This window comes from Terrapene carolina, unplaced genomic scaffold (genome assembly GCF_002925995.2).
Source record: "Terrapene carolina triunguis isolate 2854851 unplaced genomic scaffold, T_m_triunguis-2.0 Scaffold58, whole genome shotgun sequence".
NCBI classification, from domain to species: Eukaryota; Metazoa; Chordata; order Testudines; family Emydidae; genus Terrapene; species Terrapene triunguis.
In genome coordinates, this window is record NW_020664409.1 from 3,763,071 (window position 1) to 3,788,470 (window position 25,400).

The window sequence follows — 25,400 nt, forward strand, 5'->3', positions numbered from 1 at the left end:
AAGGACCTGGCCCCGGTACACGGGAGCCGGTCTTGAGGGGGGGGGTGGTAGTAAAGTGTTATGAAGTATTAAAATTAAATCTTAAAAATAATTAAAATTATAATTAAAAATTAAACAGAACTTGTCAAATATGTGATGGAAGTAAATTTTGTGTTGCATTATTCTTGCTTGTTAGGCCACTCTGTTCAGTATTTCAGAATCAGAGGGGTAGCCATGTTACTCTGTATCCACAAAAACAACGAGGAGTCCAGTGGCACCTTAAAGACTAACAGATTAGTTTTTAAGGTGCCACCGGACTCCTCGTAGTATTTCAGAATGGCTCTCTGTCAGTACAATATTGAAGTTTTTCTAAGTTCAGAATGCTTGAAATTCATCTGTATTGATGCATATGTTGCAAAGAAACACTTGTATGCAGTAGTTATAGTAATTTATTGAAGGACATAGCAGGACTTGCAGGAAGTGAAAAAAATGTCTTGGCTGCATACAAAATGTGTAGTTACCTAGTTATTATTTCCATTATCAGCTTCTCATTGCTTAGGGTAACAGACTATGCTACAAGTGGTTAGGAATTTCTGATGGGCACTTGTTATAGTTTATTTGAAATAAGGAAAACAGAATGCACTTAAGGAGCTCAAAATACTTCTTAATAGTCCTCCTGAAGATCTAAGTAGAATGCAATTTTGTAGCTCTTAGTATATTCAAATATACATTTAGATGGAAAACCTGCTAAATTATCTGAAGAAAGGCAAACATTATGTCTTATGTGCTGTGTATATGCCAAAACATATGGGGAAATGAGGTGGATATCCCACTTACAGTTTTGGATTGCTAAGTAGCATCTTGTGAACCAGATAATCTTTAAGATTCCTAAATACCAGTCAGGGCTGGAAGAATGTAGACAGTGTTCATTTCCAGATTGCCTGTGAATCCCAGTGATGTAATATACTTTAAAATGTGTCATATAGATATTAATAAAATATCTTAGTGCTTCAACTGTTAAGTACATAAGAACATAAGAGTAGCCATTCTGGGTCAGATTGAAGGTCCATCTAGCCCAGTATCCTGTCTTCTGACAGTGGCCAATGCCAGGTGCCCCAGAGGGAATGAACAGAACAGGTAATCATCAAGTGATCCATTCCCTGTTGCCTATTCCTCGCTTCTGGCAAACAGAGGCTAGGGACACCATCCCTGCCCATTCTGTCTAGTAGCCATTGATGGACCGATCCTCCATGAACTTACCTAGTTCTTTTTTGAACTTTTGTTAGTCTTGGCCTTCACAACATCCTCTGGCAAGGAGTTCCACAGGTTCACTGTGCATTGTGTGAAAAAATACTTCCTTTTGTTTGCTTTAAACATGCTGCCTATTAATTTCATTTGGTGACGTCTAGTTCTTGTGTTATGAGGAATAAATAACACTTCCTTATTTACTTTCTCCACACCAGTCATGATTTTATAGACCTTTATCATATCCCCACTTAGTCGTCGTCTTTTCCAAGCTGAAAAGTCCCAGTCTTATTAATCTCTCCTCATACGGAGCCGTTCCATTCCCCTAATAGTTTTTGTTGCCCTTTTCTGAACCTTTTCCAATTCCAATATATCTTTTTTGAGATGGGGCGATCACATCTGTATGCAGTTTTCAATATGTGGGTGTACCATGGATTTATATAGAGGTAATATGGTATTTTCTATCTTCTTATCTATCCCTGTCTTAATGATTCCCAATGTTCTGTTTGCATTTTTGACTGCTGCTGCACATTGAGTGGATGTTTTCGGAGAACTATCGACAATGACTCCAAGATCTCTTTCTTAGTAACAGCTAATTTAGACCCCATCATTTTATAAGTATTGTTGGGATTATGTTTTCCAATGTGCATTACTTTGCATTTATCAGCATTGAATTTCATCTGCCATTTTATTGCCCAGTCACCCAGTTTTGAGAGATCCTTTTGTAGCTCTTCACAGTCTGCCTGGGACTTAACTATCTTGAGTAGTTTTTAAGTAATTAAAGAAATAATCTTTAGAAAAACAGTAAAATAAAATTGTCAAAGAGGTTGTATTTCTCTCTCCCATGAAAGCAATCGCGAAAGGGGTGTATAAAAACTGCACCTTTGATGCTTCATATTTTACATTTTTTTAGTAATTGTCTTCGACGGGTCTTTTCCCAGGGGAAAACATTAAAATAAAAACAGGGTACATTTCAGTTATGTCCAGCTCTGAGAAGATATAAATATATAAAGTCTGTATTGTATAAAGTCAGTCAGCATGACTAGATATGTGAACAACTCCTTAATGCTGCCTCTTGCAATAGATTCATCATTGGGGGCCTGATGCTGCAAGCTGCTGACAACCCTCAACTCCGCACCTCACAGGATCAGGCCCGCTATACAAATTACTTCATGTTGATTTGGTTTTGAGACAATCTTTTATATGTAATGTACTTAATTTTTGCGTATCTACAAGCATCTAATATGTATGGTATATGCTTCCAAAGTGCTGTTTTCTGGTTTCCTCATGTTTATGGTAAGCAACTAATCACAACTAAACGACTAACAAATTTTAAATAAAACTTTCTGCTGCAGGCTGTGGGTCACATCCGGCTCCCACTGAAGTCAATGACAAAAACCTATTGACCTAAATGGGGGCAGGAGTTCGCCCGCAGGACTACAGTTGTAGACTTTTTTGGCTGTTTAATTCGATATAAATTTGGGGGACAGTCCTTTAAATGTGCACAAGCTATCCCATTGTATTGTCTGGGACTGTTTACAGAAGTGATGATACTTGCAAATGTAAATGTTTGAAGGATCGGGCCTCTGTGTGCATAGTGAATACGAATCCTGTATCTTGTTAGTTTTGAGAGTTAAAAGTACAAGATGGAATAACTCGTACAGCACTTTCTCTCCGAACCCATAAAAGAGTATTTGTATTATAGTTCTCTTCCTTTAATTTTTTTTAAAAATTAAAAAAAAAATATTGAAAAATAACTGCAGGCTGTTACATCAGTTATTTACAAATAGTGCCAGTGAGCCAAACCCTAACAAATCTTTATGGTGTGTTATTGTTTTGTCTCTCAGATATTAGGAAAGACAGTAAGAAGGCAGAGTCTATCATGGAAAAGTTCACTAGGGGATAGATTATGGTGGATGCTTACATGGCCTCACACTGGGTAGTGGGAGGAGGTAAGGCCAGCCAGAACTGCAGCTCCTGTTCTCCTGAGAGTACATTAGCTACTACCAAGATGCTCCCCACCAGGAACAACTTACCTGAAAGAGGGTGGGGAGTATCCAGAGCTAAGGTTCCATCCCTCCAGTGTGAAAATCAAGAGATCTGAGTGTACTACACCCTTTAAATGCACTTCACTAGTAAAGCCAGAGAGCTTCAGTGATTCCCCTGCAGCAGTGCAGTTCTGCCTCACCACCAACTATGGGCTGTCCAATGGGACTTGGCCTTCTAAATCACTTAGGTGCTTTTGAAAAATTTACCTTGTATCTAAATGCTATAATCTGAACTCAGGTCTCGATAGATAAGTAAAACCTGAATTGGTTCATATCTTCAGTCACTTTGTTTTTAAGTGTTTGCATAGGAATGTCCAAATTTACCCGTGTGTGTGTTGTTTCATATTTGGGGATATTAAATTTAAAAAACAAACTCACTCCCTAAGATGTTATATGCATATTTAAGATTGACGTCGAATGCATATAAAAGATACTACATCACAGATGTAGTAAAACTGAAATTAACTTCCACGGCTCTCTGTGAGCTGAGGGGTGAAAACATTATCTACTGTCTGTCTTATTTAAGATGAGACTGAGGTATAGTTATACCTAGAGCGGAAGTCTTTGAACCTGATTGGGTTCATGCGATCTTCCTTGGGAAGAGATCTGTGTGCAGATTCCCTGCTCCCTTGTGGAGTACAGGCTCAGCTACTTCTAGAGCAGCATTCCCTACCACCACCTCTTTTCCCACAGAGCACCTGGAGGGCTGTTTGCAGGACCATAGATCTGCATGTGGGGAGGCTGGGCAGGGAAATGTGTGTCTTCCTCCACCTGCACATCCATCAGAGTTCAGTACAAAAAGAAATACATCTCAAGGTTGTATTAGTTTCCCACTACTCCCCATCCCCGCTTGCGCGCACACATGATGAGGTGTCATGGTACCGATGCCCACTGCAGCAGCCTTGCCACTATGGCTCCGTTGGATCCCTTGGTAGGGGTGGGTTGCTGGGAGCACAGCTAGCATGAAGGCATAGGTTCTCTGCACAGATGGCCCTCTTGCTGGTCCATGGGTTATGTAGGACAGTTCCATAGTTGGATAAACCACACACAGCTGATGGAACAATTTCCATCCCTTTGCCTTGTCCTTGGGCTTTACCATGGGGAAGCGCAGTTGGGCCTTTTGATTCTATCCACATCAGTATTTATGGAAAAACAAATCTTGTTTGTGATTTACATTACCATAATCCTTAATGCTGTAATAACATTGTAACGTTTTAACAGCACTTGATGTTTTCTAAGATGTGTTAAAATGTTTTATATGTCAGTAATTCACATTAATACCTATTTTTTTATGTAGTCCATTGGACTACATGAGTTACTGCAGATAATGTGAACATGTTGTGGTTTACTTATCAACTGCATATCCCAAAGCAATGCTTTTATTCCTTTAGTTCTTATTCTGTGTATGTTAATATATCAGTAGCAATTTAGCAAATGTAGGTGCTAGTACAACACAGTACACTAATGCTGCCAAGTAAAATCTTAATATCTTGTATGACTTACACGATATATTTATTTACATGTGAATGATATATTGCCTGTAAATGTCAATGAGATAATCCAAGAAGGTAGTTAGCATATTAACACCAGGCAGATATTTTCAAGAAATGACTTTTTTACAACTTTATTTTATATTTTAATATGATGTATTTTTTTCTTAAACAGACAAAATTGAAGAAGCACAAAAAGAACTTAATGAGACAGAAGACCAGCAGAAAGGTAAAAAAGCAAAAACCATTTATGGCAAAGCTGATCAAAGCCTTTTGAAGTCTGTGGAAAGTCTCCCTTTGATTTAGCTGGGCTTAGGGATAAGCCAATAGAATGCATGACTGTAGAGCAAATGCTATGCTAACACCCAGTCGTGCTAACAAACACTTGCTTAAATTTAACCACTTGAGTTGTCCCAATGACTTTGACTGCTGAGGTGAATAAAGTTAAGTCTGTACTGACATTTCAGCTCATACTAGGGGTTTTTAATTGATTATTAATAACTATCTTCTGTCCATGATGATCAACCTGTGATTGGTTTATATGGATTATGAGAGGACACTTATCAGTTATTTTAAAATACAGATAACCTCTGACAGATGAAATCTGTGTGGCAGAGACTAGTGGTCATATAAGGTTGGCTGACAGCAGTAGCATAGGACAGTGGTCTCCAAACTTTTTTGATCACGCACCCCTATCAGTAAAAAAATTTTGAGCACGCACCCTCCTGCCGTGCCGGCTCTACCATTTTTGCTGAAGCGCACACAAAAAATACGCCGCTTGGTTCCCGCCCGAACTGCCGAAGCAAAAAAAAAAAAAAAAAAGCCGCTCAGACGAAGGGAAAAAAAAAAAACAAAAGCTCCTCCTGCCGCACACTCCCAAGGATCCTCTTGCACACCCCACTTTGGAGACCACTGGCATAGGAGATTGGTGCTTTGTGTCATAAATGTTAAAGGCATTCTTCTCCTCCTTGATAGTGTGTTCGAAGTGTTATCTGACCTGTTGCAGATGGTGGACAGTTTGGTGAATCTTTGAGTTGCTTATTTTTTTATATGAGTTTCATAATTTTTTACAGATCATAGTTTCAGACTTTATTGATAGCCCATCTGCAAAATAGAGATTACATTTGCCTACATCATAGAGATGGTGTTGTATCCTAACTAATGTTTTCAAAGTACAGGGTCGATCAGTGGAAGAAATGAAAACTTTTAGTATGAAGAGAAGCAACCAGAGGGTCTTTTTAGGAAAAGTTGGACGCAAGCTTTCGTTGTTCTGCATCAGGGCCTTGACGTTTCACCAAATATTTGTAAAGGGTGAAGAAAACAAAAATAAATGATTAAATTATAAAATCATCAGGCTTAAAGCTGTAGTGCTATATTTGAGTTTCCTTTTCAAATTTAGAGACTCTTCCATTTCCACAATTCAGACTTTATACTAAACTTTAACCACTTCTGGCACATTCTTATATAGTAGATCCTAGATCCCTGTGTATCTTCAGATCAGTTTATAACTGCTTATTTAAGTAATAAAAACAGATTTTTTTTTTTTATTGTCAATCTTGCAGTCTAAAATCAGTACAGCTTTGGGAGAGTAAACTAGGCATAATCAACCAAAATGTTAACTATGTTCCGGGCTATGCATGCAGCCAGCATAGCTGAAATTATGCGCCTGGTTACACCTGTGCAGCCCCACTGAAGGCAATAGGGTTGCCAAGGTGTAACTGAGGGTAGAATTTGAAGAAGATGTGGTTACAGAGGTCCAAGTGATGACAACATTTAGCCTTCAGAATCTACTATTGGTAACACTTGACTTTCAGCTTTTAGGCCAAGTTTGTGAGGCTGGCAGTTACAGAATTTGATATGGAAATAATTGAGACGACAAGTGGAGAACCATCTGCTACCATTTTTAACGAAGTCTCTTTACAGAGTAGAAATTCACTTTTCCTCTTAGAAAAACTATTATTTATTTTATGTTTTGTTTGTATATTGTACCTAGGTGAACCAGTTGCTAGTATGAGCTAGATTCTGATGGATATCATTTGAAGAAGCAATCAAATTCTTAAGGATATTGAAATATTGAAAGGAATATTTGTATAAAACTGAAAAAGTAATTTAAAATACGGCAGCTTTCATATAATGATGATGAAACAAAGTAAAATATACACAAATTCACCTAAAGTATATGTGTTTCTTTCCTTCTTTCAGTTCTTTTGTATCTAAATTACCAAATGGTCTTTTCAGTTTAGAGATTCCTTAGATAAGTATCTTTCCTATTTAAAATAAATAGGGTAATAAATTCCACAAACTTACAAGCCAACTACTGTTTGGGAATATTGTAATTTACATACCCTGCTTGTAGAGGAAAATGTTTTCATGAGGTGGTTATACATACTGTTTTTTCAGCTGATGGTAATTTGCCAATGATCAGATTTATAAATGACAAGTGTGCGTGTGGAAAAAGCCATAAAAAGAGTTTGTGCTAAATACACCTTGTTTTCACTATGTAAAGTAGTCGAAATAAGAAGAAAATTGTAATAGATCTTTTTTATCAAAGCCAGGGAGAAAAATAAAGAAGCAGAATAGCAATATTTATAGACAGACTTCTCTACCTATGGACCCTTACATGTTCACAGCATGTCCCCACTCTTCCTATCATCTCTTATTCATTATAGAAAGGTCAGCCCCTGTCTCTGGTTGACCCATAATGCACCCTATTGTCATCTTGTTAAATTTCAAACAAGAACATTTATGTTTCCTCCCATGTGGCCTTTCTCACTTGGAGGAGCTCCCCGTAACATCAGCAGAACTAACTCATCATCTTCCTTCAAATCACTTCTTAAAACCTTTCTTTGCCATGAGCTGTACAAAATCCATGACAACGGTTAGGCTGCTGTTGTGCTGAGAACACTGCCTGTCAAGCTGACCAATATTGTCTCATTGTTTCCTTGTATTCTGCCGTGGGTCTGTCTGTATCCAACTGTTGTCTCTTGTGTTGCACTTAGATTGTAAGCTCTTGGGATCAGAGACCATATTTCTGTTCTGTTTGTACAGTGCCTAGTACAATGGGGTCCTAGTACATAACCGAGGCTCTTAGGTATTAAGATAATTTTAATAATATTTAGAATAAAGGTATAACTGGAAAACCAAGACTTTTTAATTTACAAATACCTTGGACCTGATTACGTTACATATACATGAGAGAAGAAACAGTTTGACCATTCTTAATTCAAATGGAAAAAAAAAATTATGCAATATATTGAACTCCAGTGTAACTTGGGAAAGAAAGGTTGCTGTTGTAACTGAAGCATAGGACTTTATCAGGTTCTAATAATACAGGTTCATCACAGTCGTACTGTGTCTCCTGGGACAAGTCACTTTACTTCTCTGTCTCCATCTGTAAAATGGAAATAATAGTAATAATATCTGCCTCATAGGATACTGTGAGCCTTAATTCATTAATGTTTGGTAAGTGCTTTCAAATCCTTGGATTAAAAGAGCTAAAGTAGTACAAAGTATTGTTGCTAATCACTAGCAAGAAGCACATAGTGAATACAGATACTGTCAGCATTTCCAAACCTTACATACTAAGCTTAGCTAACTCTGTAGTGAATGAATTTTGAACATTGAAAAGTAGGCCCTGAAAAGTCAGTGGCTAAAATTCTTAGTGTTCCATTCTTCTTTCACTTCCCTTGTGTGCATTAAGGTATGAATTGGCTCCAACAGCAAAAGTGTGAATTAAGGTGCATTAGAAATGTCTGCATTAGGAATATTAGGAATAGAGTGTTAAATCAGGTCTAACATGAGTTGTCTTGAACTCAAATAGTTCATGTCCAACATACTATAGAGTCTGCCTCATTCTGGCAACGTACCATGTAAAATGTGTGTGGTTTGATTTTGCTTTCCCAAAATAAAACATTTTAAAAAGGAAAACACATCCTACCATAATGGGGAGGTAGGGAGAAGAACTGATCATATTTCAGTAACTAGTAAGGTGTTCAATAAGGGCTTTAATCTGTGATGTCCTGCAATCCTCAGTCTTGTCACCTCTCTTGTTCAGTTCATGTATAAAGTCACAGCGTGGAATCATGGAAAGATACTCAGAGTGCCATTAATAGCAATGTCTCCTCATCACTCATAGACTATGCGATATGCCTACTGCAGTGCATGAGATAAACAGGGACCTAGGATGACAGAGAGAGAGCTCAAGATAAAATCTGGAAAGATGGAAGTGATGATGATAGGCAAATAAAAGCAATTTGATGATCTACCATGATATATGACCTCACCCTCCACAGAGGCTGTTTGCCCTGAGGTTTTAGTACAGTCTTTTTGGACTCCTCACTATTTTTGGATACTCAGTAGCATAGGCGTGCGTACAGGGTGTGCCGGGTGTGCCCAGGCACACCCTAATGTCTCAAAAAAAAAAAAAGTGGCTTTGCATTTTAATTTAATCGCATGATACGCTCTTTTAGTTTTAAAGTATGGGTTGTTGTATTATGCAATAAGCGCCCAATTTCTAATATAGATGTTGTAGAAACGTATGGAAAGCCTGCGTTCGCTCACAGCATGCGTCCCCACTACTGCGGCACCGCATTACCATTGGTCCTCCCCTCCCCCTCCGACTACTATTCTAGAAAATTCTTTGACCTATATAAGCGGCCGCGTTAGGCGTGCCCAGTGCAGTGTCTACAGTGTTTGTAATCTTTCTCACGTGTACTCTACTGAAATAACATAACAAGCCAGTGGCTTTATGTTTTAATTCAATCGTATGATACCGCCTTTTAATTTTAAAATATGGATCGGTTCGTTGTTAAGATAAGAAAAGGAGCAGACAAATTGAATTATAATGAATGTGCTGATAGTAGTTCAAATACCTCTGACTCCTCGGTTAAGAACTTGCGTGAAGATAATGCCGCCACCAGTTCCAACACGTTCAATAAACTGAGTAATGACCAACAGAAACAGACTTTGTCTCTTAGTTCAGGTCAGTGTAGTTCCTATTCAAAGCTATCAAACATTCCATCTGATGACCCGGTCTGTGATATTCCAAAAAATAGATTAGAACGCCAGTCTCGATTATCTAGAGGTCCTTGTCTGCCTAGATTGAGCATGTTTACTAGAAGTAAAATAGGGAATAAACCAAGTTTTCAGTCCGATTGGTATTAAAAGTATAGGTGGTTAGAATATAGCCCATCAAAGGATGCAGCATTTTGCTTTTAGTGCCGTTTCTTCTCCTCTAATGATGCAGCAAACAAAGGTCACACTGATCCAGCATTTATTGATAAGGGATTCAGAAACTGGCATAGGGCTAACGAATGTTTTAAAAACCACCAACTATCAAAATCTCATGTGTTGAGCTGTAATGAAGGGAAACCTATAGATGTATTGTTGAATGAGGGCAAGCAGCAGGCTTATCTGTCTAAACAAGAAGAAGAACGGTGCCATAACTGAAGTGTAATGGAGCGACTGATTGACATTGTTCTGTATTTGACGAAAGGTGGGAGACTATTCAGGGGTCACAATGAAAAAGCTGTCAATATGCTCCAAAAATATGATCCCCGTAATGGCAAAGCATGTGCAACAATCTCCTCAAAAAGCTACCGATCTGAGTAATCGCATCCAAAATGATTTAATTGTGGCCTTGCACAATGTTGTGCAACAAAAGATTGTGTCTTCACTGAATGGAAAAATGGTCTCAATAATTGCCGATGACACTACTAACTGTGGACACCATGAACAGATGTCCATTGTGGTGCGGTATTTTGACAATGAAAAACATAGTTCAGTTGAACATTTTGTGTCTGTTCAGAGACTATTAACAGTTGATGCTCAGTCTATTTTTGACCAGTTAAATGACGTCCTTGGCATTCTTAAAATTGACTGGTCATCAGTGATGTCTGTCTGTTTTGATGGTGCATTTACTATGTCTGGATGTACTGCGGGAGTTCAAATGAAATATAAAGAAAGAAACAGTGAAATACTCTATGTACACTGTTATGCTCATTGTTTGAACCTGGTCCTAGTAGATGCATGCACTTCAAGTAAACAAAACAGAACTGTTTTTGATTTTTTTGGTGTTATTCAGACTCTTTATGCCTTCATAGAGGGGAATCCTGTGCGACATGCAGTAATGGAGAAGATTTCACAAGAAGTAGGATCCCAGTTGAAGACTTTGAAGTCACTGTCAAACACAAGATGGGCATGCAGAGCAGAAGCAGTGGCTGCTGTAAAACAAAACTACTCCATCATTTTCCAACTTTACAAGAGATTATCGAAACAACTCACCTTGCTGACGCTAAAATAAAAGCTCATCTTTGCCCTTCATATGATGCATCCTATTCTCCAGATGGTGGTAAAAGTGAGTAAGGCTCTTCTAGCTCCAGATCTCAACTTACTTACTGCAATGGTAGGGGTGAAAAGCTTGTGTAACTGTTTGGCTGCGATGAGAAGTGGCCCAGAATATTTTCAATCTATTTTCAATGACTGTGTGAAAATGTGTGTAGAGAATGATATATCGATTCCTCCAGTTAAGAAGAGAAAAACGTCCACTCGTACTGATGACGTGTTTGAGTCCCAGCATCACTTTGATACAAAAGAGAAGCAGGAGAGAATAACTTCATTTTACCCACTCCTAGACTCAATGATTACCGGCATTGACCAGCGATTTGAACAGAAGACTTGTAAAATTGTGACTGCAATGGGAAAACTGCTGAGCTTAGACATTGGCAGGGACGATATGCGAATCATTGCCAACAAATTTAAAGTGTCCTTGGATGAGTTGGAAGCTGAAGTCGGATTGCTTCGGGGTTATGACGGATCTGTTCCTAAAGGTAGCACTACGAACACCACCAGTGAGTGGCTTGATTGGCTAAAGGAATCGGATTGGTCTTCCATGTTCCAGGCCTTTTACAAATCTATTCAATGCTTTGCAGTCTTACCTGTTACAAGCTGTTTATGTGAAAGAGCCTTTTCTAAACTAGCACATGTAAAAAACAAACTAAGAAGTACAATGTCCCAACAGCGCCTCGACTCACTCATGATTTTGTACATTGAATAAGAATTGGCTTCGTCATTAATTACAATGAAGTGATTGAGGAATTTAAGTCCTTAACACCTGGTGAGCGACGTCTCATTCTCTAGGACAGGAAGATGAAGAAACCTTAATCTGTTTTGGTCAATTTGGGTTAGCTCATTATCTGGTTAAAGATAAAGATCATGAAAATTGACTGTATCTTTGTATACGCCTGTTATCACTACAGCAAAAATTTGGTATTTTGTGTCTCATTTTTTAAGTTTGTATTTTTTAAGTAAAGTTTAGTTGTTAATTTTAAAAAAATTAAGTTTAGTTAAGTTTTAGTTTCTGTAGTTTGTTTGATGAATAAAAATAATGTCCTTTATGACTGAGTATTCAATAAATGTTTGCCTTTAAAAAAAATAAAATAAAATAAAGTTCCCTTAATGAAATATGCTGTGCACGCCTAGGCTCAGTAGTATTAGCCAAAAGTGCCTTCTTTTTATCTTATACTTGCTGGAGACTGCCCTTGCTTCTGGAAGAGGATCTAGTCACTGTGATCCATTCATTTTGTATTTGTAGGTTAGCTTCACAACCATAAAGAATAGACGCGAACTTATTTTATTTTAAATGAAATTCTTAAATTCTTAAATTCATCACAAATTGAAGGTTTAATTCCCATTCCACATTCACCATGAAAAGCTCTCATTTGGCAGTGGTTTTTTTTTAAGCCCTGAGTTAACCTATTTATTCTGTTTGCTTGCAACAGAGCTGCCTAACTTTGAATTTCTAAATGCCTTTAAAGTGCAAACTAATAATCGTTTGTGTAATTCTGATGCATGTTTTCTTTGTCTGGTTTCATAAAGTCTTTGTTCCTGTACATAATTACCACATATACAAGTGCCTATTAAGTGATTCTTGGTACATCAGACTACAAGATTTTAAATCTATATGGGATATTTTTCTAAGATACAAGGTGTAGCACAAATAGGAGTTATGGGCTTGACGCAGGAATTATCATTGGTTATGTAGGCTGTCAGACTAGATGATCATAACAGTCTCTTCTGGCGTTAAATCTATGGGTAGGTCCACACTTAGTGTCTGTACTCTACCCGCTGCTGTATGCCCACCTAGCATGGGTATAAATAGCAGCGTAGACGGTGCGTCATCGATTAGGGCATTAGAACCCTAGGGTATATACCCCATCCGACTCTGTGCATGCCCAAGCCATGCCTCCCATGTCTACAGTGTTGTTTTTAGCAGTGGAGTGTCCCACTGCTGGAGCCTTTGCCCACTGCCTCTTCCCTGCCCAGCTGCGTGTGGACATGGCGTGCCTTTCACTGTGGCATGTAGCTACACATACCCTACATGCGGCCGCAAGTGTAGACAAGGCCTATGATTCTGAGTAACTCAAAATTGGGTGAGCAGACTTGTTAGACATCTGTCTGCTGCTGCTGCTAAGAAGTGTGACTTATTGGAGGGGGGGTCTTTTCATTTTCAAAGCTCTTTATAAACTTATTCCTGCTCCCATTGAAATAAAGTAAAAAACTCCCATTGACTTCAGTGGGAGTAGGATTAGGCCTTACTCCTCACTCCCTGCCTCCTCTGTTGGGTAGCTAATTAAGTCTCAATATTCTCATTTTACAGATGGGGAAGCTGAGAAACAGGGAGGTGGTTAATTTCCCTAGGACACAGGAGGAAGCAGTATTAGAGCTGGGTGTGACCAGGTATACAAACCCCACGGCAGGCAAGAATGGGTTAAATAGCATCTTTGGGTTCAGGCAGCCCCTCCCGCCACCCTGCGGCACCTGTGAGGCATGCCGCTGTTGCAGCAGGAACCTTAAAAAGGTTGGTGCTCAGTTGAGAAGGCCCTAGCCTGGGGAAGTAGATAGGCCTCTCATCCTCAGCTCCCAGAAAAGAATCGAGCAGAGAGCCAAGCAATTTTTGGTTACCTGTGAGCAGAGCAGTAGGATAGATGGCTGGAGGATCCTGGTAGGACAGAAAAGCTGGTGCTGTTCTTTATGTCTATTTAGTTTCCTTTTCTTTGTTGTTTTGAGAACTGGGATTAGGGGTTTGATCCTGGGGAAGAAGAAAGAGGTCTGGCCATACACACTTTTGGTAGTTACTACAAGGGTCCTTGGGCTAGGACCCGGGATAGAAGGAGGGACTAGGTTTCCCCACAGCCAAACTGGGACCGGAATGACTATTGGGACTGGGCCAGGGCTCTTGATTTGGTGTGAGATCTTGGGACTTTTGGGTGAAAACCCTGGTTTATCTCAAAGGGGGTGAGACCAAAGGTGACCCTGCTGGAGGGTCAAGTCACAAGACAACAGGGGACAATAAGTGGACCTGGTCAGCAGGACTACAGGGGAAAAAATATGCAACTTTGCTCCTAGCCACAACATGGTGTACCAGCTGGTGAATTTGTTTGCCATATTGGGATTGAAACTCAGCCGTTCCTGGCTCCCAAGTCTGCTTGGACCACAAGGTCATGTCTGTACCTGCTGTTTCTATTTTGGAGGGAAACCTATTTTTGTTTGTTTTTTTTTTTTTTGTTTAGTGGTGCTGTACGAAACAAGAGCTGGTATTGTTTTGACAGTTAGGGAGATAAACAGATTTACAATTTTAAAATTAAAATGTCATCCTCTGAAACTGTTATGAGAACTTTGTCATATTAATGTGATGTTAGAGTAATAATATTTTGACTTTTTGATGAGTACAGCCAAGTTTTTGAGTAACAGTTCAACAAAAGAGAGATTCCAGAATGCATCTATCACATTTTTTTCAAAGGGACACTGTACAGGTTAGCATGCCCCAGATGTCCTGAATCAGACCCCACATTAAAAAAAAAAAATCTTTCTGATAGTAAACAAGAAATGAATCCTCCAAAACTAAGGCTATGCTGCAGTGTTAAACCTGCAGCAGGGTTTTGTGCCCCACCAACACTGGAGTGAGGATATTTGGTTTGTTGTGATTGCAGATATGCTTGTGTACTTTGTGCTGCCCTGCCAATGTTCCTGTTTACTCAGTCCTTGTGAGCTGGTAAGGTAATGAAGTTAAGAAGAATCTAGAGAGAACAGAAAGACTGCATGAGAGGCACTCATGTATCTGAGATCAGAACAAACTCATTCCTTTTAGATGGGTATATATCTAACCAGATGGGTTGCCTGTTGCATCACACTTGAACTGGCGTAAGCAAGCACTGACATTGCAGAATTTTGGACTCTGGGTTCATGTTAGCTTCCTCAGTCTTGTGTGGACTCAGACATGATTACTGAGTCTTTCTAGAGGTTTCCCTAGATCAGGTTTTTGCTCATTTAGTTAGTCCTCCACCAAAGGCCAAAAGGTGTTTTAAAATGGTTGATACAACAAATATAAGTAATTCTCCTTTTGTGGAAAGATATTGTGACCTGACCTGGCTGAAGATTTGTTATGAGAAACTTGTAAAAAGTTGTGTGTATGAGGTAGTATTAACAATCTGCAGCTAGTGAAGAGCCACTTCCAGCAACCCAAAGATCTCAGGGCCAGGAATTTTACAGTAATGCATAAATGCGACATGCCCTGGTGGATGTCATCCTTCCCACCTTCTAACCTTCCATATTTAACTTCCTGGCTGGTTAAGGCATCATTGGCTGCTAGAGTGTAGCTGAATTAACCTCTTCTGCTTCTGTTAAGCCCAAAAGGAGGAGTTAGTGTTTAAACTTCTACAGTTCCATCTATGAGGGCTAAAATTGTTCCCACCATCTTCTGTCTAATGTATCTTTAAACATTATTGCCATTAAATATGAGCGCTCATCTTTCTCTAATTGCTGCAGGCAATATGGATCTAATTGAGCCCAGCTTTTCAAATGGAAATATGTATTAAAGTACTGAAGAGAGAGGAGCAGGGACTATTTGCTCAGAAACTTGTTTTGGCTCAACATCATTATGTACAGAGGAAGCCTAGATAGAGTGACCAGACGGCCTGATATTCAGGGCTTTTTATTATATAAGTTCCTGTTACTCCTCACCCCATCCCGATTTTTCACACTTACTATCTGGTCACCCTAAGATTATTTTTCCTTTTTCCTTTTATTTTCTATTTTTCCCCTCCATACTCATGGTTGGGGAATTGTCTGTAGGCAGGATTTCATGAAATCAGGCAATGGTTTGCTAACGACCCTTACACTGGCCACTACTTCTCCTTCTCTTACAAAAAGGCATTTTAAATCTAGTGACCCAGGCAATGAGATGTTATTCCTGCATGCAATACTAAGTGGGCACATTTAGCATAAAATGCCTCATTTCATGATTTCAATTCAAAAGTTGGCACACTGGAAAGGAAAGAAAAAAAAACAGTCTGTAGGAAAAAAAATTCATTTGACTAAAGATTTTGGTGTCAAGATGTTGTTTTGGAGGTTATTTTGATTGGTATGTACTGAATTGGCATATACTATAGCATGCCTGTTTAACAGTGGATGTTAGAATTGCTCCATTGAGGCTTTGGCATTACATTGGTGGTCAAATATTTATTGATCTTTGGTCCTTAAACTTGATGGACTTTTTGCTTACATTACACTCATAGGCACAGTCAACTCATGAGAGTGCTGAATTTTGAGGCAGTAGTTTTGGTAAGCTCAAGCCTCCTTTCAGCATCCCAGTCCTGATCTGTCTCAGACTGTGGGCGGCAGGAATTCTGAACTCCCACTCAGCCTCCCAGGCTATTCCCCAGGTTGTTTTCTCTTTAGGTAGGAGGTAGGGTTTTTTTCGGGGTGAGGGTGGGGGAGTTGTGTGTGTTTTTGTTTCCTCTCTTCATGGTGGTATATGCAAATATATAAGAAATCAGATAACACGGAGAGGAAGAATGTGTTCCTTTCATGGCAAAGCAGCACCAACTGGTCATGTTGGGTTTCTGTTTTTTGTGTCAAGTTTTCAAAGCGTCACCTGTGGTAGTCTCTGAGTAGTAAAATCACACTCTGCAACCATGGTTTCAGCAACTGAACAGCAGGTTTCTGTGGATTTGGGGTATTTGTACCAGGGATGAGGAAATGCTGCTGCAAAGTTCTGGGGTGTGAGCTTCCCTGGCTCTGCCATTTCTGTCTCAATCTCTCCTTGTTAAGCAAGGCATTCTTTTGTGGCTAGAGCTCTGCTGGACATGACTTCCTTAAGCCAAACCAAGAAGCTAAATGCCCTAAATGGAAGTCTCTTGTTACAAGGATGACCTTTCTTGGGCCTACTAATTTAATTATGTCCCCACTCTCACCCTGAACTCCTTCTGATAATGTTCTCTAGCTGATATAAGTCATGACATTAAAAGACTTATCAACTTAGGACAGCATCTTCTTCTCATCTATATCCAGTCATTTAAGGCAGTGGCTCTCAACCTCTCCAGACTACGGTACTCCTTTCAGGAGTTTGATTTGTCTTGCGTACCCCCAAGTTTCATCTCACTTTAAGACTACATGCTTACAAAATCAGATATAAAAATACAATAGGTCACAGCACACTATTGCTGAAAAATTGCTTACTTTCTCCTTTTTACCATATAATTATAAAATAAATCAATTGAAATATAAACATTGTACTTACATTTCAGCATATAGTATATAGAGCAGTATAAACAAGTCATTGTCTGTATGAAATTTTAGTTTGTACTGACTTCACTAGTGCTTTTTATGTAGCCTGTTGTAAAACTAGGCAATTATCTAGATGAGTTGATGTAACCCTGGAAGACCTCTGCATACCCTGAAGGGTATGCATACTCCTGGTTGAGAACCACTGATTTAAGGCAAAATTCACTTTGTCTTAACTGACTCCTATTTCTGGGAAGAGATTGTATCACAGAGGAACTTTCTGATGAGTCCAGGCATTATGCCTTTGGGATCTTCCCTGCCTTATGCTGTGATATTACTGGATTGCTAAGGCTGATCCTATCTCCCCTTGCTGGTGAAAGATCTCAAATTCATATAAACTGTGAGGAGGAGAAGCCAAGTGGAACACCTTCCTCTTTGCCTGCACATTTCTAAAGCTGTCATACATCTCACTCTCCCTGATTGTTCATCCAAGTTGTACAAATTGTTGATTCCTAGATGAAACATTTGAACTTCCAGTTGTCTTGATTGAGCACTTTTTCTGGTCTAGCTTTGTTATTTCCAATAAATTACCTTCTCCTTCTGGCTTTAGTGTATGTTTAAGTGCTACAGCTATTTTGACTGGGCTGTGACAAGGAGGTTTCAGATCATCTATATTGCTGTCCCTCAAATTATTTTCCTTTTGTGTCTGCTAAAATGTGAGGTAAAATTGTTCGTCAGACTCTGTCCATCAGTAAAATACCATTAAAAGATAAGAAATAACTATTCTTCCTTCCCCTCACTCCCATTTTTCATTTAATTTTAAAACAATCATTCACTAATATTAATTATTAGAATTAAGTTCTTTAAAATGCTGTAGGTCACAATATATATATTAAGTACAGAATCCAACAATGTTTCGGTCTTCTTAACTACTGGTTATTGAGGTGAAAAATATATCAGTCTAAAAAACCACAAGCATGGTCATTTCTTGATGAAATGTGTAAGACCTTACTCATTCAAAAAGTACGTTTTGCAAAAGACTGGACTTAGCTGTAAGGAGATAAGATTATGATACTAGCAACATCGCGCTGCTTCTGAGATATCTTGTAGAACAGAGAGAAAATTGTCAGTATCACTTTCGACCACTGTTTACTTTTGTTTCTGTGTTGTCATGGCTAAGAGGCGGTGGGCAGAGTGCATGCAATTGTAATTTGATTGGTGGTGGGAGTTGGGAAAAAGAACAAGGAATAAGAGGCAGCTTAAAATAAAGGAAAAGGGAGAATTCACAGGGAATGTCTTCCTCTGTGTTGCCACTTCCATAGTTAAGTGAGGATCTCATGGGCATATGTTGTGGTCAAGATTTTTGAACAAGATGGAGACCTCTGTTCGGATACTCCAGGTACCCCAAAACATTTTAAACTATTTAGAAGTTCTTCAACTCTATATGTATTGTCCAGGCATATTGGGCTTTCCAACTTGGCAGCAGTAACTTTAAAATATAGAATGGCTGTGGTTTATTTCTAGAGACCCTATATATAGATTCATAGAGTTTAAGGCCAGAAAGGATTATTACATCATCTAGTCTGACATCCTATCTTTGGCCATTAAATCTCACTCAGTTAATGAGTTGATTTTTTTTAGTACAGTTTGCATTAGTATGTTTTACATACAGTAAACTTCACAGCCATACTTGGATTCTTGTAAATCTGATCTTGTAAATACTTAAAATTGTGCATAACTTTAGATAAATGAGCAGTCCCATTGAAGTCAATGGAACTACTCACATGAGTGAAGTTATGCACATGCGTAAGTGTTTTGAGGTTCAAAGACTAAAGGCTTGTACAACGTGTATGTGTGGACTGCTTTAACTGCATCAGCCCAGTTCTAGCAATACAATACACACACCAACCATGAATGCACCTATACCTTATGGAGTTGCTTATACCTGTACAGCTTATTCCCATAACGGAAAAGGAATAAGCTCTTCCAGAATGGTACTGTTGTACCCACACTAAAAGTGGTAGCTCCGTAACTATTTTGATTAAAAAAAAATAAAATTACACCCTAACCAAAAGTAATACCAGTACAAAAACTGTGTGTAGAAGAAGCAAGTCTTAGAGAGCTGATCCAATGGTCACTGAGGAAAAATTGGAAAAAATGGAAAAATTCATAAGTTTTAGTGGGCATTAGATCAGGTTTCTAGTCAGTGTATTTGATTCTTTTGAATGTTGAAATAACTGATTTTTGTTTTATTGACTTATTTCCAGTTGTGATTTATATAAAAGCAGATCACGTGGCTTTTAAGGTTTCATTCACCTAATGAAGAAAAAATAATCTTAAGACCCTGTTCAGCAAAGCAATTAAGCACGGGCTTGGCTTTTTAAAGCCCATAGGCCAAGATTTTCAAAAGAACGACTGATTTTGGCTGGGTACCCAACTTAAAATGTTTAAAAGGAGCCTGATTTTCAGAAAGTGCTGAGCACCCGCCATCTGAAAAAAGTCAGGCCCCTTTAAAGTATTTCAAGTTTGGCACCCAAAACCATTAGTTGCATTTAAAAATTTTGTCTGTTGACTTTAAGGGGACTGTACCGGGGTTCTCTTTTCAGTCAACAGGCCTAGTGGTCAAGGCTTGCTGCTCCAGCCCTTTTTGTCCTGAACCCTCTGAATGGGGTTCAGCTGGATCAGCCTACTTGTCAGTAACCCCCTAGTCCTGCCATCCCAGAACTAGGTATAGGAGAATCTGGGGTATGTAAGGGGACCTGGGACCACCCAGTGCCTGCCCAGGGCCCTTGAAAGTGTGATCGCGTGGGATTGCTTACGTTTGGCCCACTGCTTGCTCACCTTCCTATCACACCAAATGGCTGTTTGGGGCATGGCTGCTGTTCACTTGTAGTCCTTTGCTTCAAACCCCAGAGTCTCAGGGCTAATGCAGGCGACCCTCTGATGCCCCTGCACGCAGTTCTCACTACCTCTTGGGCAATGTCTAAAAGGACAAGAGAGAGACTCACAGCTGGACCTTGGTGGAAAGAGCTTCTTCTACTGTAGTAGAGCAGTGCCCTTCTAGGAAATTGCTTCTCTCCTCCCTCCTGCCTAGGCTGCTGGAGCTCTCTTTCTACCGCTCCTTTTCCTGGAAGCGTGTTCCGCAGTGCCTGAGAGGCAGAGCTTTCCTGGCCCAGTATTGCTCCAGCCTTTCCCCTGCATAGGCTTTAGTGTACAGGAACAATTTGTGCTTAAAATTAAGCATGTGCTTAAGTGCTTTGTTTAATCAGGGACTAAATTTGGGTAGAATATTATCTTGGCCGCATTAATTATTTTCATACATGTAAGTATGTATGTATATTTAGGTATTGACACTTACAATTTTTTTTTTTTTAACTTTGGAGGAAAAAAATATTTGAAAAACTTCTATCATTATTTGTATGTCCAGTCTGCTGTATGAGGTTTTAAAAAGTTGGTCAGTTACAGAAACAAAAGTTTTTAGCAGTCTGCTGTTAATTTAAATGAAGATCCTATGGCTTACGCCATTTAGACTTACTTTCTGTATCTAGCACTCAAGTTTTCTGTTGTTTATTCATGAAAACATACTCGCAGGGATAATTCATAACTGTTTTGCAATAGGCTCAGAGAAATCATTGCTGTAATTAAATAGACATCACATATAGGAACGTAGAAATATTTTGAATATTTTAAAATACCAGGTCCCTAGGGTTTCTAATTTTAGTTTACGGAATACCCTTAGCAACGGTCTGCCTCTTTTTTTGAGAAGCTTGCACATCTTTAACTGCATTCTTTTTCAGAAAATATGCATTTTAAGAGTAAATGTTGGCCGTAGTATATGGATTTATAATGTGTTTTAAAATGCTTCTATAGAATAAACTAAAAATACTAGAAACTGAATAATGTACTATCTATTCATCTGTAAGCCAGAAAACTGTGAATCCAAAAGGAAACTTTCCCAGAGTAGTATCGGAGCGGAAGTAGATGCCTTGCTTCTGCTCTATGTTGCTCTTTCTTTTTTTATTCAAGTCCACAGCTTTTTTTTTGAGCGAGAGAGAGAAAGTGGATGTTTAATAACATGTGGGTTTGAGCAGGCTTTCAGACAGGCAGCTCTAAGAATTACTTCCACAGAGCCGTGGAGCTCAAGCCAGTATCGGGTTCCTGGGTGAATAAAAAGGAAGAAAAATTCAAGTAATTTATATTTTTCCTTTATTTGGCACGTTTCTTATATTACTGGGTGGTTGTTTGTATTTTACCTCTCTACTTCATGTGCAAGGAGCAAAGAGTAACTGACAAATTGCTGGTCTCTGAAGTAATGTGTAGAAATCTTGGCAGAGTCTCTTGCTCACATTTGGTTGCAGAATGAAGCAGAGTAACCACAGGTGCTGAAAGCTTTTACCATAGATTTGGTTGTTATTACTACAGGTCTGTCTCATCTGACGCGGGGGTTCCGTTCCGCGGTGAGCGCGTAAAGCGCAAACCGCGTATAGCCAAAACCCCATTGAGTTCAATGGCAGGCGAAATCGCCCGCACTACAGGTATAGTACTAAAACTGTTGTGTTGTTTTTTGCCGACCGCATAAAGTTGAAATTGCGCATGTTAAATGCGCGTAAGATGCGACAGACCTGTACTTCAAGCCAGGGTTCAAGCCAGAGGATGCTGCCGCACCCCCAGCATCCCTAGTTCCAGCATCTCTGAGAGTAACCGGGGAGCAGGGAAGAAGGAAGGGGAAGTGAAAAGAATCGTAGACTATCAGGGTTGGAAGGGACCTCAGGAGGTGATCTAGTCCAACCCCTTGCTCAAAGCAGGACCAATCCCCAGACAGAAAAGAAAGCAAAGCAAACCAAAAACCAAGGAAAAATGATAGTGGAAAAACATTAGAGATAAGCTGGTATGGGGTCTGATGGGAAAGAATGGAAGCACAAGTCAAAGAGCGCCAGTACAGCACCCTGGGACTGCTTTCTGTATACCCACTGTCTAGATACGTGTGGGCAACGGCTGCCATAGTGCAAGATAGATTATGAAAAAAAGTTTTAAGAAATTTGATTCTAATTTGACCAAGAAGCATTTGACTGGCCAGTGGAAGTATTAGCATTCATAGAAGCACAGTGATTTGGAAGGATGAGGCTTTTGTGATTTGATGAGGGAGCTGATAGTTTATCATTCTGGGATTGATTGCTTCTGCCTTGCCCAAATGTAATTACTATTTAAAAGCAAATCAGATCTCAAACATTGCATTACTTTGATAAAGATTTTTGTAAATTAACACAGTCGTATAATGAAGTTGTGACAGATATGACTATTTCATGCAATATCCAAAAAAACCTTAATACAATAAGTTATGTATTATTGTGGGCCAGGATTATATGTAACCTTTCTGGGGGAAGATGTAATGTGAGGCCTAGGAGTTCAAAGGGCTATACTGAAAATGTGCTGGACAAAAGTGGGCTTTTGGTTCAATATGTGTGTATATCTAGGGGGAGGTTAATGTAAATATTCCCCACCTCCATTTATGCAAAAACCCAGCCTTTTGAAGTTAAGCCCTGGATGTGGTTCATTGTCTGTTGATTGTCTGTTCATGGAGATCAAAGGCATGAGCTGAACTGCTCAGCCTGAGTTCTGGTTCTGAATTTAAAAATGGGGAAAATCCAGTTGTGGGGTTTGAAGGACTAATACCTATCAGAGCCTGAGGATGGAGTTGGGGGCGTCTTCTGATATATGTTTTAGCATGTGTGCATGTTGTTTAATTTTTTTAATACGATTTTTCTGTAATACTTTTACCTTTAGAATAAATGTGCTCAGAAAGTGTTGTGGGGGAATTTGTAACTGCTGGCAATTACACTGTTCATAGTCTTTGGAGAGAAAGCAAAGAACAGACCCTGGCCTGTTTAGGTAGTCTGGCTTATTGTGGATATCACAGTTTAGTCAGGGAACTGTGCAGCCTGGAAAAACCCTGGCCAGGAAGGAGTGAGACACAGGTCTCTTCCCAGAGATGTCGGGGAGCTGGAAACCAGTAAGTGGGTGTCTTCAAGGGTCCACAGGCAGAATACATGTGCAGATACCCTGAAACTGTGAGAGAAATGTCCTCAAGAACATTTACCCAAAAAGGTAGAAGAGGGTAAAAATATAGGTGAAGATTGGCTGTAAGGGAGCAGTTCCTTTTTAAAAATAAAAATACTAATTGCAAAAGCTACAGTAAGCACAAGATGAATATTTTGCACTTTTCTATAGTGCCTATTTTCAGAGGATCGCAGAACTTTTTGAAAACAATTAAAGTTCATAATACCATTGTTAAGCAAGGGCTTATTTACAATATTTTATAGATAGGTAATCTGAGGTACATTTTAACACCTTCCCTGGTCAGGATCACAGAGGGAGTCAATGACAGAGCCAAGAATAAAAACAAGGAGTCGGACTCATAATTTCTGCTGATTCAAAGTTCTTCCAGTATGAAAATCCCACTTTCAGTGATTGCTGAAGAATGAAACCAATTATAAACCATTTCTACAAGTTGTTTTCCTTTTGTGAGAGCATTTTTACAGTCTTCATTTCCCCCCCGAAATATACAGTCCTCATATATTAGTATGTCATTACAAAATATGGCGATAGGTAACCCTCCAAAACTCTTGAGATTATTTTCACAGTGAATTTGAGATTCCTAGTTACTGAATTGATAGAAGCTAGGCACAGGTCAGATGTTGAAGCATTTGTACTTGTCTTAAAAGACCCTGTCCACTCTATAACTTTTAACCAAGTTTGTTGTTAGTTTACTAACATGGTTGGGTCTAAATATTGTGTGTGTCCTCACACAACATGGTTCAAACCAGAGTCATTTAACACCATTTCTCCCCACCAGTGTGGCACATGGTTGTCTTCCTGATTTAGTACACAGTTTGTAGCAGTTTAGACAGGACACCTTACCCTTGTGCTACGACATGTTTGACCACTTGGACATTCCTCTTCATGCTGCTTATTTCCACTCTGGGCTTGCCTACACTTGAAACGCTGCAGGTGTGCTGCTATAATGTTTCAAGTGTACACAATACCTACGTTAATGGGTTCTCCCATAGGTGTAGGTCAGGGATAGGTAACCTATGGCACACGTGCCGAAGGCGGCACGCAAGCTGATTTTTCAGTGACACTCACGCTGCCCATGTCCTGTCCACTGGTCTGGGGGGCTCTGCACTTTAAGAAACTTCATTTAAAATTAAATTAAACATTTTAAAAAACTTATTTACTTTACATACAATAGTTTAGTTATATATTATAGACTTATAGAAAGAGATCTTCTAAAAACGTTAAAATGTATTACTGGCACGCGAAACCTTAAATTAGAGTGAATAAATAAAGATTCGGCTCACCACTTCTGAAAGGTTGCCGACCCCTGGTGTAGGTAATCCATCTCCCCAAAGAGGATGTACCTAGGTCGACAGAAGAATTCTTCTGTCAACCTAGCAGTGTCTACACCTGACGTTAATGTGTCTTAATTACACTGCTCAGCGATGTAGATTTTTCACACCCTTGAGCAACATAGCTAGGCCAGCCTAACTTTTTAGTGCAGACCAGGCCTATGTTCTTGTTCCATGGGCACACTAGCATTTCTGCTACCGGTGAACTGCCCTAGATTTTCTTGTACAAATGCAAGCAGTACAATAGGTGTGGAGGTATGGTTGTGATAGCAGAAAAGCTGCAGTATGTGTATAAATGGAACTGTATTCCTTGCACCCTGATAACATGACCCAAGCCTCTTTCAGGTTACAAAATCACAGCTAAAATTTTAGTGCAGGCAGGTTCTAGTGACATCCCCCAGAGGCAGTGCATCCCTTACAAGAGTGTGGAACTTGATAAATCCATTGCCTACTCATTGTGGTTAAATTTCCTCTAGCAAATGGGAGAGAATAACCTTTTCTGCAGAATCCATGTTTTTGTTTATATAGAAAAATGTTTTTAGCCCTTAAGGTTGAAAGAAAATCTAACTGTGAACTGGCTGTAAACTAAAGCATTCTGTGCAGACATCAAGCCTGAAACAAGGGTGTGAACTGCCCCAAATGCTGGCCCCACCACACAGTCCAAAAAGCCA

The 25,400-nt window shown here is 39.3% G+C and overlaps 1 protein-coding gene across 4 annotated transcripts in view; it reads left to right on the plus strand.

Annotated features, from left to right (window-relative positions):
- HIVEP1 (human immunodeficiency virus type I enhancer binding protein 1) overlaps positions 1 to 25,400 on the plus strand; it is a 169,786-nt gene that overhangs the window by 90,662 nt on the left and 53,724 nt on the right. For all 4 annotated transcript variants that reach the window (XM_024199146.2, XM_026660175.1, XM_024199147.2 and 1 more), the window contains one exon: positions 4,938 to 4,991. In XM_024199146.2, the coding sequence (XP_024054914.2) occupies positions 4,938 to 4,991 (54 nt within the window). The remainder of the gene's footprint in view (positions 1 to 4,937; positions 4,992 to 25,400) is intronic.